This window comes from Macaca mulatta, chromosome 9 (genome assembly GCF_049350105.2).
Source record: "Macaca mulatta isolate MMU2019108-1 chromosome 9, T2T-MMU8v2.0, whole genome shotgun sequence".
In the NCBI taxonomy this organism is placed as follows: Eukaryota; Metazoa; Chordata; class Mammalia; order Primates; family Cercopithecidae; genus Macaca; species Macaca mulatta.
The window spans coordinates 101633998-101646575 of record NC_133414.1 but is presented as its reverse complement, the minus strand read 5'-3'; the positions used below and the strand labels follow the sequence as shown (position 1 = coordinate 101646575).

The following is a 12578-nucleotide window of genomic DNA, read 5'->3' as shown; positions in this document are numbered from 1 at the left end:
TTATATTCAGCTGCATATGGTTTTTTAATAGGAGTTATTTCTTGGTTGTTTGCTGCTTTCAGACCACCCAAATAGAAGAGATCATGATTTGGCCCCATTTCGTAGGTGGGAAGGCTGAACAAAGCACTCAGGTTAGTGGTTAGGTGAAGGTCTCACAACAGAAATCAGTGAGAGTCTTTCTTTGGTTTTGTTCTCAAATTTAGGGGCAAATTTTCCTTGATGTTTATTTTTAGTCTCTGCCCTCTTTTCATATCCAGTCTACCCTAAAGCTCTGTTGCACCCTAGCACTTTAATTCAAGTGCCCCTTTGTTCATCTGCTTTTATTCACCCATATTAATAGTCTTGACGTAGTTGGGGACTTGGATGGGCATATCTTAAAGTAAAATTTAAAAATAAACCTTATTGTTCCTTCAGTCTTGGAGGTGGAACATTCCTAGGCCTATGTTGCTTGCTGACTGGTTGTGAGACCTTTGAAGAAGCTCTGGAAATGGCAGCTAAAGGCGACAGCACCAATGTTGATAAGCTGGTGAAGGACATTTACGGAGGAGACTATGAACGATTTGGCCTTCAAGGATCTGCTGTAGCATCAAGGTAGAGATTAAGTAGCTAGGAGCAGTAGTGATTAAACACAAGGCAGCCTCTCCACCCTGGCCATTCACTAAGTTATGTTTAAAAATGTCAATCCACCAGCCTGGTGCAGATACCTGTTGTATCAGAGCTCAGACTTGATCTCCTGCCCTTGATGAAGCACTGAGATATTTAGCTCTTGATGCTTGTTCTTAAAATAAGGCAACTTTGAAAGAAGGTTCTAGAAAACTGCAATAGTTTCACCTGTTTCATTCTTGTCCAGATATCTAGAGGCATTAAAGTTTTTTCCCCCATCAATGGACATGCTACTTTGTCCCTATTAAGAAAAGGGCAGTCAGCCATGCATACTATAATCTTGTCTGCTTATAAACCATAGTAGCAAAATTGGATCACTTGAGTTTGAACAGTTACTCATAGAGCCTTCCACAGTACTTTGGTGGAAGGATGGGCCCTGCCTGAGGACGATTTTGAACACTTTCGCTAATATTTCCAACATAGCTTTGGCAACATGATGAGTAAAGAAAAGCGAGATTCCATCAGCAAGGAAGACCTCGCCCGGGCCACATTGGTCACCATCACCAACAACATTGGCTCCATTGCTCGGATGTGTGCGTTGAATGAGGTAAGGCCTTACTCAACCTGGTGAAAGCTGTTTGTCATTCATACACATCATCTGGGCAGTGCAATACCTGCTGACTCTTACACAGCTGCATATCCTTAGGAAAGCTTCCCTTTACTATAGTCACACTTTACAGAACAGGAGGGATGTGTGTTGGGGGAGGGGGAAGAATATATGCTTTATTTTTAAGAAGGCACTGGATGATAATGAATGATAATGTGGAAACATGATACAATTACAACCCATGTCATAGTCTCTCTAACCGTCATTATTGCCATGTGTCCACTGAAATGTGAGGAAAAGGTCTGAGCATCCTTGCACATAACTGCAGGTAAAATGCTCGACTTGCAATATTCGATATTCTCTCTGCTTTCAGCTTCTTTACAGTGTTGCCTTGTGGCATGGAGTTCAAGCAGCATTGTACAGGGCTATCAAAGCACAGAGAGCTTGCTACAGCCAAGGCCAGCCAGAGCCCCAGGTACAAAAAGGGGTGGAGCTGGTGACAGACAAAGTTTTATTAACATGTTTTGAAGCACTGCAAGATTCGCTTGGAAAAAATTGAACCTTTTCTGAAATACAAGGTGTGTAAAGTAGAACTCTTCACACTGAGGTGTATTAGAAAGACAAGAAAGAAGAATTGGGGCATGGAACAGGTCATAGGAGAGTATTAAAGAACCATAGTAGCTCTGTAATGGAGTTTTGATAAATATAGCTTTTAATAGAGAGGTGATATACACACAGAAGAAAGCTCAAATTATAAGCTTACAGTTGAATTTACACCACACAAGCACCCCTATATAGCCATCACTCAAATCAAGAAATAGAATATTATAGGTACTCAGAAAGCCCCTTGAGCCCCCTCCCAGTTGAATAGTTGAATGTTAGTGTATGAGGCAGTCTTTATGATACATGGGTGTTAGCCCTGCGTTTGAGTTCTGGGTTGACAAAAAACACACTCTCCTTGCATAACACTGAACAGAGTATGTTACTGGCCTGCAGATCAGGGACATACCTTTTCGGAAGCCCTCAGTTCAGATGGAGTTTAAATGGGAGGCTGATACTGAGAGAAAAGAGCATTCCAGAGATGTTTTTTCAAAGTCCACTTGAGTCTTGGGACTCAATGTAACAGAGTTTATTTCTTGACATTAACCTTTAAAGGGAATTTTTCCAAGTAATGAAACAAGCCCCAAGACCAATATGTGTGTAGCTGGCTGTACTCATGGGCTCTCAAAGGTCAGCTGGTAACACCCCTTGCCCCACAGAGCAATAGATGCCCTTTCCCCTACTTTCCACAGAGCTGGCTTCTTGTGCTTTTGGCTGGAGTGAGCCAGCAGGTCAGCAGGTCTTTTCACAGGTATCAGAATCCCTTTGGGAGAGAGCGACTGACTTTACTATTCACTTTTGATTTCAATTTCAATATTACCGATTGGTGGAGTATAGCAAGAGTGCCAATTTGAAAATGTAGCCATGTTACATTTTCACGTCAAACACTGGTTTGAGCAACTATTTTATATGTTTCTGTGGGGCTGAATGAGTGAAGGGAATCACCAGTTGCCTTGGGGCCAAGGCTCCCCCAGAGGGTGTCCAGTCAGTGCAGACTCCCAGTGGCCGCGCCAGTGACTGGCATTGTTGCATTTCCCCATGAGAGCAGCCACCAAGTCCCTCAGTCCTTGCTTTGCTCTCTGGAGTCACTGATTTGAGACCCTTTGATTTCAGCCATTTCATTGAGGGACACCACATTTATCAAATCTAAAACATTTTTGCCGTGATTCTTGAGATGCTGTGAAATGCTTCCCCATCAATTTTAAATTTTCTGATTCAAATTTTTGAATAGATAATACAAACACATAATACAGACTACTAAGACATTAGAAGGATACACAAGGAAGTGAGTCACCATTTCCACTTCTGTCTGTCAGTGTTAACGTCAGTTGAAGCTGCCATTGTTTTTAGGGTTTTTTTGTTTGTTTTTATTGTATGTATTACAATATATCTTTAGTTTATATTGTATGTAATGTAGGATACATTTATCTTTCTAAAGGTAACAAATTCTGTTGTAACATTCTTTTTACAAAATAATAGTTTTATTGAAATATAATTATATGCTATACAATTCACCCTGCATATACTATTCTACATTTTGCTTTATCAGCTTTTTATTAAGAAGATGCATAAACATATGTAAAGGAGAGAGAACAGTATAAAGAACCTCCATATATCCATCAGTGCAGATTCTGCAATCATTAAGGCTTCACAACACATGCTTTCTCTCTCTGTATTTTCATCTTCCTCCTCCCTCCGGTCCTCTCTCCTCCTCCTTCCCTCTTTTTTGCTAAAATACTAGAAAACAAATCCAAGATATTATGTCAATCTACCCTATATGTTTTAATAAGCACCTCTAAAAATACTGCCTGTTGCTTTTTGATGTAGTAATGCGTCTTGAAATTGATCATATCAGTATATGTTAAATTGCTTCATTTTTAACGGCCCTATGGCATTTTAACATATAGATATGCTATTATTGATTTGTTCAATTTCCTAATGATATTTAGGTTTTTCCAGTCTTTTACTATTGTTTAAATATTCATGGTATATTTATATATGGTTTACACACATATATGTATACACACATATCATTTTGCCTATATGTGAGTATATAAATAGGATAAATTCCTAGAAGGGAACTTGCTGAGTCATAGGATATGTTGATTGTAGTATTAACAGATATAAAGTTCCCTCCATAAAGGTAGTTCAAATTTATATTCCCACCAAGCAGGGTTATAAGGGTACAAGTTTCTCCACAGAGAGTTATCAAACTTTTTTATTTTGTTCAATGTAATAGGTTAAAAATTATACCTTATTTTGGGATTAACTATTAATATTATTTACTCATTACTCTATTGGGTTGTTGGCCTTTTTTTCTTATTGATTTATGGAACTCTTAATTAAGTAACAAATCCATTTGATGTGAACTGTATGATAATATTTTCCATTTATTGCTTCCCATTTGGATTTGTTTGTGGTGATGTTTTTCCCCAAATAAATTTAATTTTTTAAAGTAAATATAGCAATTATTTTGAAATGATTTCCTTTATTATGCATTTTCTACTTCAACATTTTTTTCCAATTCTTCCATATTTTTCCCTAATCTCTTTTTCTTTTCTTTCTTTCTTTTCCTCCCCCCCCCCCTTTTTTTTAACATCTTTGACCCACCTGGAATTTATTTGAAACATGAAATGCTCTTCTAGTTTTAATGCCACTTCTACTCCTTCTGACTTTCTATTAGGGTAATGCAAGAATGGGCTTTCAGCAAATCCTCCCTTGGACTCCCTTGTTTTGGGAGAAAGGGCAAAGCTCCTCAATTTAATTAAATTTCTTTTTAGCCTGAGTTTCTTAGAGTGTTCCTTGCCACCTCTTAGTTTGGGTGGCTAGTTTTTTTTTTCTTAATGAAAATTTATTAAAACTACCTCCACTCCTCCACCCACGGAAAATGTTCAGTGGCTAATGGGTTCATGAACATTCATTGTTAAAACTTGAGGCAGTTAAAAGGTAATGTTCCCAGACCGTGATTACTCTCGATAAACTAAGCAGAAAATAATACCAGCTTCAAAGACTCTCTTGCCTTTGATATGAGTGAGTGACCATAGCAACTGGCTCTGAGTGAGTGAGTGAGTGAGTGGTGAGCAGCTTCTGCATGGTAGACAGGCTGAGCTCTGGTTTGAACTTAAGAAATATCTGGGGGAGTGGGAAGTATAACGAGTGCACTGGAGCTGGAAGCTTATGGGATTTAAAGAATGTCTGCATGAACAGGATAGGAGAGGAATGTTTATAAGTGTATGTTCAGAATGCAGAGCCATGATGACAAAAATAGAGTATTTTTTGTGACCATATTTTAACTCCTCTGTTGACCAAACAGGATATTCCACCATATATCCTGAGGGCAGAGATTGAGTATTCTTTCTTCTTTGTATTTCCAGTGTCCAGCACAGAGCAAATTGAGCATTATTCATTACACGAATAAACCATACCATAGCCATTTTATCTGTGAGTTGGTTATAAGAGTATTTTATACCTACAAGTTGGGGGATTGAGGTATTACACATGAAAATTTAGCTGAACTTGAACTCCAGTTAAAATTGTACATATGGGTGTGTTTTGGGAGCTTAATTTCATGTCAGACCTAAGGCAGTCTGACATAGCACCTGCAAATAAGTCCAATATCAGTTTCTGCCTTGCCCAGCAAAAATCTCAGCCTCTTGTTCTTGTGGAATGTACTATAAGGTTGGTTTAACTTCATTTTGGCAACGTAGAAATAATTCCACCAAAAAAAAACAAGGAAAATTTACTCTTCAAGGTTCTGTACAGAGACATACATAACATTGGGTCTTTGCCAAATGCTATTTTTATGTCATGATTCAATTGTTTTCTTTAACATTTTTTCCAGAATATAGACAGAGTTGTGTTTGTTGGAAATTTTCTCAGAATCAATATGGTCTCCATGAAGCTGCTAGCATATGCCATGGATTTTTGGTCCAAAGGACAACTAAAAGCTCTATTTTTGGAACATGAGGTAGGTTGAGCTTGCATAGACTTACTGTCATATGTGGAGTATATTTTGGTTTGGCTAACCTATCAGCAGGTCTCTTAGTTTTTTAAATTGGTCAAGTAGAAAAGTTGCCATTTACACTTTGCATTTACACAAAGGATAATAAAAAAGTATATATTAAATGGAAGCATTCTTATCCAACAACCAGGACTGGTAGTTGGTTAATTTAATTTTTTTAAAAAGTTACTGGAAATGTAAATTAGGACAGTCATTATAGAAAACTGCATGGAAGTTTCAAAAAAACTAAAAATAAAATTACCATATGATCGAGCAGTTCCACCTCTGAGTATTTACCCAAAAGATTTAAAATCAGTATGTCGAAGAGATGTCTGCACTCCCATGTTTATTGCAGCACTACTCATGGTAACCAGGTTACGGAATTATCCTAAGTGTCTATCAGCAGATGAATGGGTTTTTTTAATGTGGTACGTATACACAATGGAATACTATTCAGCACTTAAAAAGAAATTATGTAGTTTGCAACAACATGGATGGAATTGGAAAACATAATGCTAAGTGAAATAAGCCAGGCACAGGAAGACATATGCATTCTCACTTATTTGTGGAATCTAAAACAATCAAACTCATAGAAGCAGAGAGTAGAATGGTGGTTACAGAGGCTGGAGGGTAGGGGAAATGGGAACATACATTTCAAACTTGTAAATTTCAAATATTCTCACCAAAAAAATCTAAGTATTTGAAGTTATATACATGTTAATTAGCTTGCTTTAGTTATTTCACATTATATTCATAAATCATAACCTCACTTTGTACCCCATAAATATATGATTATAAGTTGTCAATTTATAATAACATTTTTAAAAAGTTTTAAAGTCAGATAAAATGAGTAATCATTCAAAAAATCTTTCTTCAAACATTTTATTAAACCTTAAAATGTGTAAATGTGCACTTACCAATCTTTTGATGTGAGACCAACACCTATTTTTGAGCATGGTTTCTGCCGATTGGAGTCCTGTGGTTATATTTCTTTCATAATCTACAATATTATGCACCTCCTTTGGTTTCCAATTTGTTTCCTTAAAGTGGATTAAGAAGTTAAAGATACTTATGAAGCAAGTTGGTTGCAGAATTCGTATAGGTTTTTTTCTCTATCTTTCACATTGTGGCATCCACCTAAGTAGACAGCAGTTATTTCTGACTACCTTTCTCAATATTTCTCAAGAATTTAACTGAATTTTCATAGAACTGACCATCAATTTGTGCTCTTTTTATTGATTTAGATGGTATATAGTTAAACTAGATTATTACATTACAATCAACCTGTCATAAACAAATTTAAGAATAAACACAGCTGACTCTTGGCAAGTAAGCAACTCAGCTGGTAAGAACAGAAGTGCCTGGGCGACTAAGAGTAGCCTGTTGGCCTTAAGAGGTCGGTGTACGTGACCATTAGTGAACCTGTTTACAAACGAAATGGAAAGTGTCAGTAAATTCAGAGTCCCTTACTTGGAATTTCTTTTTTTTTGAGACAGAGTCTCCCTCTGTCACCCAGGCTGGAGTGCAGTGGCGTAGTCTCAGCTCACTGCTACCTCCGCCTCCCAGGTTCAAGCAATTCTCGTGCCTCAGCCTCCCAAGTAGCTGGGATTACAGACGTGCACCACCACGCCAGACTAATTTTCATATTTTTAGTAGAGGGTTTCACCATGTTGGCCAGGATGGTCATGAACTCCCGACCTCAGGTAATCTGCCCGCCTCAGCCTCCCACAGTGCTGGGATTACAGTTGTGAGCCATCCTGGCCCCCTTACTTGGAGTTTCTACCATAATATAAGCAAACAAAAAAAAGCCCTTCTCTCTTCCACCTCCTCTGTCCCCTCCTTTAAAATCAGTGCTGCAGTGCTGTAATGAGCTATCATCGGAGGTATCTAATTTCTTGTGTATACTGCAGCAGAAAAACATTGAGAGAGCTAGTATTGTCGGTTTCAATTGTAATGAATAACTACTGTGCCATTTTTTTTCTCATCTTCAAACTGAGCTATTTATGTAAGAAGTTACCAGTACATTTAGAGTTATTTAGAACTCTCTATGCCTGTATTTTGTTTTATTAAAGCATATGAAACAGGTACTTAAATACTAAATAGTTAAGGCCCAATGATAGAAATTCATACTAAAGAAGGCTCTTGTTTTTAAAGCAGGCTTTTGGCATTGAGTGAGGGGAAATGAGGTCCCAGAACCTCCACTCCCTAGCCCCCAGAGCCAGAATATCTGATTATTTATGGAGTTTCCATGAAAGTTTTGTTTGAAAAAGAAAAAACCACCTCAGCCTTTAAAAAAATAATTAAAAAGGAAAAAGAAAACTCCCGTTCTAGTCCAGATAGTGTTGCCATTTTTGGCAATAAAAAATACAGGGTGCCCAGTTATTTTATCTGCCATTTATCTGTGTCTTATCTGGCAACCATAAGTCCAGATCTTCTTGGCCTAATGCAGACAACAAAGCCTGGAAACTGTCAGGGATAAAAAGTCTTCTATAACATCATGTGGGAAGTTAGGTGGTGGTAAGATAGGAAGTAAAATCCAACGTTTTGGGGAAAGCCACTTCTATAGGTAAAAATGTAGTCACCTATATCACCCTGTACAATCCTAAGCCTCTGTGGACTCTGGCTTTGGTTTGTTACCCTATATCATAACTCAGTCTTTATGGCCAGTGAAAATGGAATACTCTTGTAACCCTCATAATGTGGTCCTCAGAAAATTCTCTACATTCTTAAATTCACTGTGGCTTACGCTGGCCTTACTAGAGAATACTATGGAGAGACAACTTTTGAGAAGCACTGGTATGGTGGCTTTCTGGTCACCTGCCCTGGCCTTAGGAGTCCTCACTTAATTTCTTATTCATTCAACTAATGTTACAGAACATCTCTTAGGAGATGTTATCTAGCCAGATACTTAAGAACACTGCCTTTTACTGACTTTGAGATCTTAGACAATGACTCTAGCTCTCCATTTCTGTTTTAGCATTTTTAAAATGGGACAATTATCATATTTGTCTCATAGAGTTATTGTGATAGGTAAATGAGTAAATCCATGTAAAGTGCTTAGAACCACTTGTAGCATTAGTGGGGCCTCAATAAATGTGAGCTGACAGCAGCAGCAGCAAAGATCCATCCACGTCCTGCCACACTCACATCTACTGCTGCAGTTATAACTATTAAGTTCAGCAAGTGCCAGAAGAATGGAGCCTCCTGCCTTTTGGAAACAGATTGTTGTGGACTGATTATTTGTGCCCCGACCAACTTCGAATGTGTATGTTGAAATCGTAATCTACAAGGTGATGGTATTGGGAGATGGCCTTCGGGAGGTGTTAGGTCATGAGGGCTGAGCCTTCATGAATGGAATTAGCATCCTTATAAAAAAGGTCTAAGAGAGCTCCCTTGCCCCTTCCACCACATAATCCAGCCATGTGAGATTATCATGGGAAGATAGCTATCTATGAGGAATGGGTCCTCACCAGACACCTTGATTTTAGACTTCCCGGCCTCTAGAACTGTGAGAAACAAATTTCTATTGTTTATAAGCCACCCAGTCTAGGGTACTTTGTTATATATAGCAGCCTGAACAAACTAACACACAGTTCTCTACAAATTTATCTTTTTTAGTTCCTTTCATTTTCATAGACATATGGTCTTTTATTTTACAGATGGGCAAAGTGAGGCTTGGACTAATTTAAGTGCCTATGCAAGAGCTACTGAGGGAAGTTTAGGGTTTTCTCCCATGAAATATAACTTTGAAGTCAGACAGATTTGGTGTTGAGCCCTGGTACAAGACCTGTGACCCTGCAAGCGTAATTTACCTTATTACCTTCCATTTCTCATATGTGAAATAATAATCAGAGTTTTGCCATGATGAAGATAAAGATGAAATAGTTATAATACTAACAACCCCCGGCACACACTTAGCACACATGTGCCAGACATAGTTCTAAGCACTTACATATGTGAATTTATTTAATATATATAAGTAGGTGTCCAATAAATTATAGTTGTAATTATTCTGCCATGTTTTGTGACGCACAATTTAGGTTTTAAATTTCTCTTTTATCTACATTAATGGCATTCCTAGAATTATTAAAAACAATAGGTATTTGGCTAAGGTTCAGAGATCATCGTTTTGTATTGTTTTCATAGGGTTATTTTGGAGCCGTTGGGGCCCTGTTGGAACTGTTCAAAATGACCGATGACAAGTAGAGATGAGCAGTGGAGGGAACAGCCTCCCCAAAGGACAGAGAACTAAAAAATTGCTGCTGGAGAAGGTGAAAGTCGCTTTGGGACGGAAACCAAGCCATTATGGCAGATGAACCTGCTGGATTTGTAAATAATTTAAAATCCTTCCAGATGATCTTTTACTCTTAGGTTTTGAGCTAATGATTCAAAACGGGGGAATATAAAAGGTTTTTTTCTGTATACTGTATTTTTTTAAAAAAATGGTGCAGCGTGGCCAAACCTACCAATTGTATGCATTAACTTTGAAAAGTTGTTTGATGTTTAAGAAGGACCTGATATGTAAGCGCTGTTCATTTTTCTTCTGGGGTTTACTGATCAGTGTGGTGATTTTAACTTCATTTAGTAATTACTCTAGGAGATTTTACCTTGACTCATATTTTTCATGACGTTTCATGATTTGCTGTTGGTTTCAAATGAAACTACAAATCTGGCATGTTTTACTGTGAACACTTTTGTTATTTGTTTGTTTACCCTTTTTTGTCTTGTTTTTCTGTTTTAGTTGTCTTTTGAAAAAAGAGAGTCCTTCCCTCTGTTTCTGTCCTCGGATGATCTCCCTCCCCTACCTGTAAACTTTCTTTGACATAATTGTTCATATCAATGAAGGTGCTGACCAGCTCAATACAAAGTTAAGCACAAGATCTAAAGCTCTTGAAAATGCCGGTGAAGAGAAGACTGAATGTTAATGAATTTAATGAGTCTAGCAAGTTTGTCTTATCCCTTATAAATGTAGTGTTTCATTGGATTTATTTTATGCTAGGTGATATTAAGTTGAAATAGTCTATGATGAAATGTCCTCATCCATGCACAGAATATGAATGGCAGCAAATCTTTGTGCAAGAAGTTTGGAACTTATTGGGAAAAGCCTCCCAGTTGATTAATTGTTCATATCAGGAGATTTAGGGTAAGTCATGGATTGAGGTGTCAGATAGTAATATCTGTTTGTTTTGTACATGTATATATCTAGGAAATTTGTAACAATACATCTTTAATAATGTTAAAGTTTTTTTCATTTTTAATATTTTAAACTAAAAACTGTACTTCAATCTCAGTTTCTAAAATTAAAAATAATTTATACTGATCTATGTATTTTTTCTTTTTGAAAGATTTCATTAAGATTGATGGGTAACTTTCAAATGAGGGTCACGTACAAATATCGGAATGCGTGAGATCCCATGATCTTGTGTATTGAGCTTATTGTTGAAAGGGATTTTTGAAGGACAGAACAATTACTCCATGATGAATCTTCCTTTCTCTGCCTTCTGAGCACCGTCTTTAATTTCCATATCTTCAAGTCTTGAAGAAGTTGATGTTAATTGAAGAACTCATTTGTCTGGTTGAAATAAAGCCTGTTTCTGTTGTGATGTTTTTAGTGTATATGTTATTTTCATTTCTTAATTCTCATGTTTATAGTATCGGCTTTGTACCATGAAATGACTGTGTGTTGTGTTTTTGCTACTCTACATTTCAAAATCGGAGGCTTTCCCATGAGTGTGGTATGTTCCAAAACACTGTGTCTTCAGGTGAAGCTGTAGCCCTATGCATAGATTTTTAAAATATAGCTTTATTGTTTCTATACAAGTGACTCCTTAATGCCAACTATCACTGCTATATTTGTTAATTCCAAAGGAGTTTCAAAATTTGGTCATCACAAATATATTTTATTAACTTCTGTCTGGCTTTTAAAAAATTCAGGCAGCTAAAGTGTTCTTGAAAAGGGTAAGTTAAAAATCTACATATTATTTATAACTAGTGCCTTTTGATGGCCTCTTCTACTATTCCTATTCTCATCTATCAGGTAACAGCAGACCTTGGTTCTACAGATCATGGTTCTACAAAGGAAATCAGGGCAAGTTAGTGTGACTGTATATTTTTTTAATTATCTGAAATCACTTGATCTCTGATGACAAACATTTAAAACATTGGTGTAGCTGAGAAAATATATTATTCCATTATACAAATATCAGTTAAATGTTGACTACATATAGCCAGCCTGTTTTTTACAAAAGAGAACGTGTAGCCTGAGGATTTTCACATTCACTTGAATTACAGAAACTTTTCTTAGACCCAACATCACAAAGAAACTGGAAAGACTAAAGAATTGTGACCTTGTGCAATATGAAGTAAGAGCATGGCTTTTTATCGTGAGGCAGCTTCAGTCTGGGTCCAGCTTAGTCAGTTACCAGTGCAAAGATATGCTAAGCCTCTTTCTAAACCATAGTTTCCTCCCCTGTAAAATGGGACAAATAATAGTTTTACATACATATTTAAAGAGCTCAGCACAGGGGTTGACATAAAGTAAATGCTTCATTAATGTTAGCTACAATGAAAAAATAAATTATTTAAACTAATGTATTAAATCAGTAATTCTTAACCTTCTGGATTGTGGGAAACCCATGTTACTATGGAGATGTTTCACCAGTCTCCATATGCTAATACATATCCACAGCTCCTTGTCCACACTTCCAAAATCCCATACTTAGGAAATCTATCTTGACAACTCACTTGACAGCAAACTCTGACTTGAGC

At 37.1% G+C, this 12578-nt stretch overlaps 1 protein-coding gene and 1 non-coding gene across 8 annotated transcripts in view; both read left to right on the top strand.

Annotated features, from left to right (window-relative positions):
* Positions 1-11413, top strand: part of PANK1 (pantothenate kinase 1) — a 62633-nt gene extending 51220 nt beyond the window's left edge. For 5 of the 7 annotated variants that reach the window (XM_077946746.1, XM_001087260.5, XM_015147661.3 and 2 more), the window contains 4 exons: positions 415-591; positions 1087-1210; positions 5652-5777; positions 9957-11413. In XM_077946746.1, coding sequence (XP_077802872.1) covers positions 415-591; positions 1087-1210; positions 5652-5777; positions 9957-10016 — 487 coding nt within the window. In that variant the 3' untranslated portion in view covers positions 10017-11413. The remainder of the gene's footprint in view (positions 1-414; positions 592-1086; positions 1211-5651; positions 5778-9956) is intronic. The other 2 variants (XM_015147656.3, XM_015147663.3) reach the window with 1 other exon arrangement.
* Positions 1570-1650, top strand: MIR107 (microRNA mir-107). The gene has a single exon (NR_032023.1). It is a non-coding gene; the product is annotated as a microRNA mir-107 (primary transcript).
* Positions 11414-12578: the final 1165 nt, after the last annotated feature.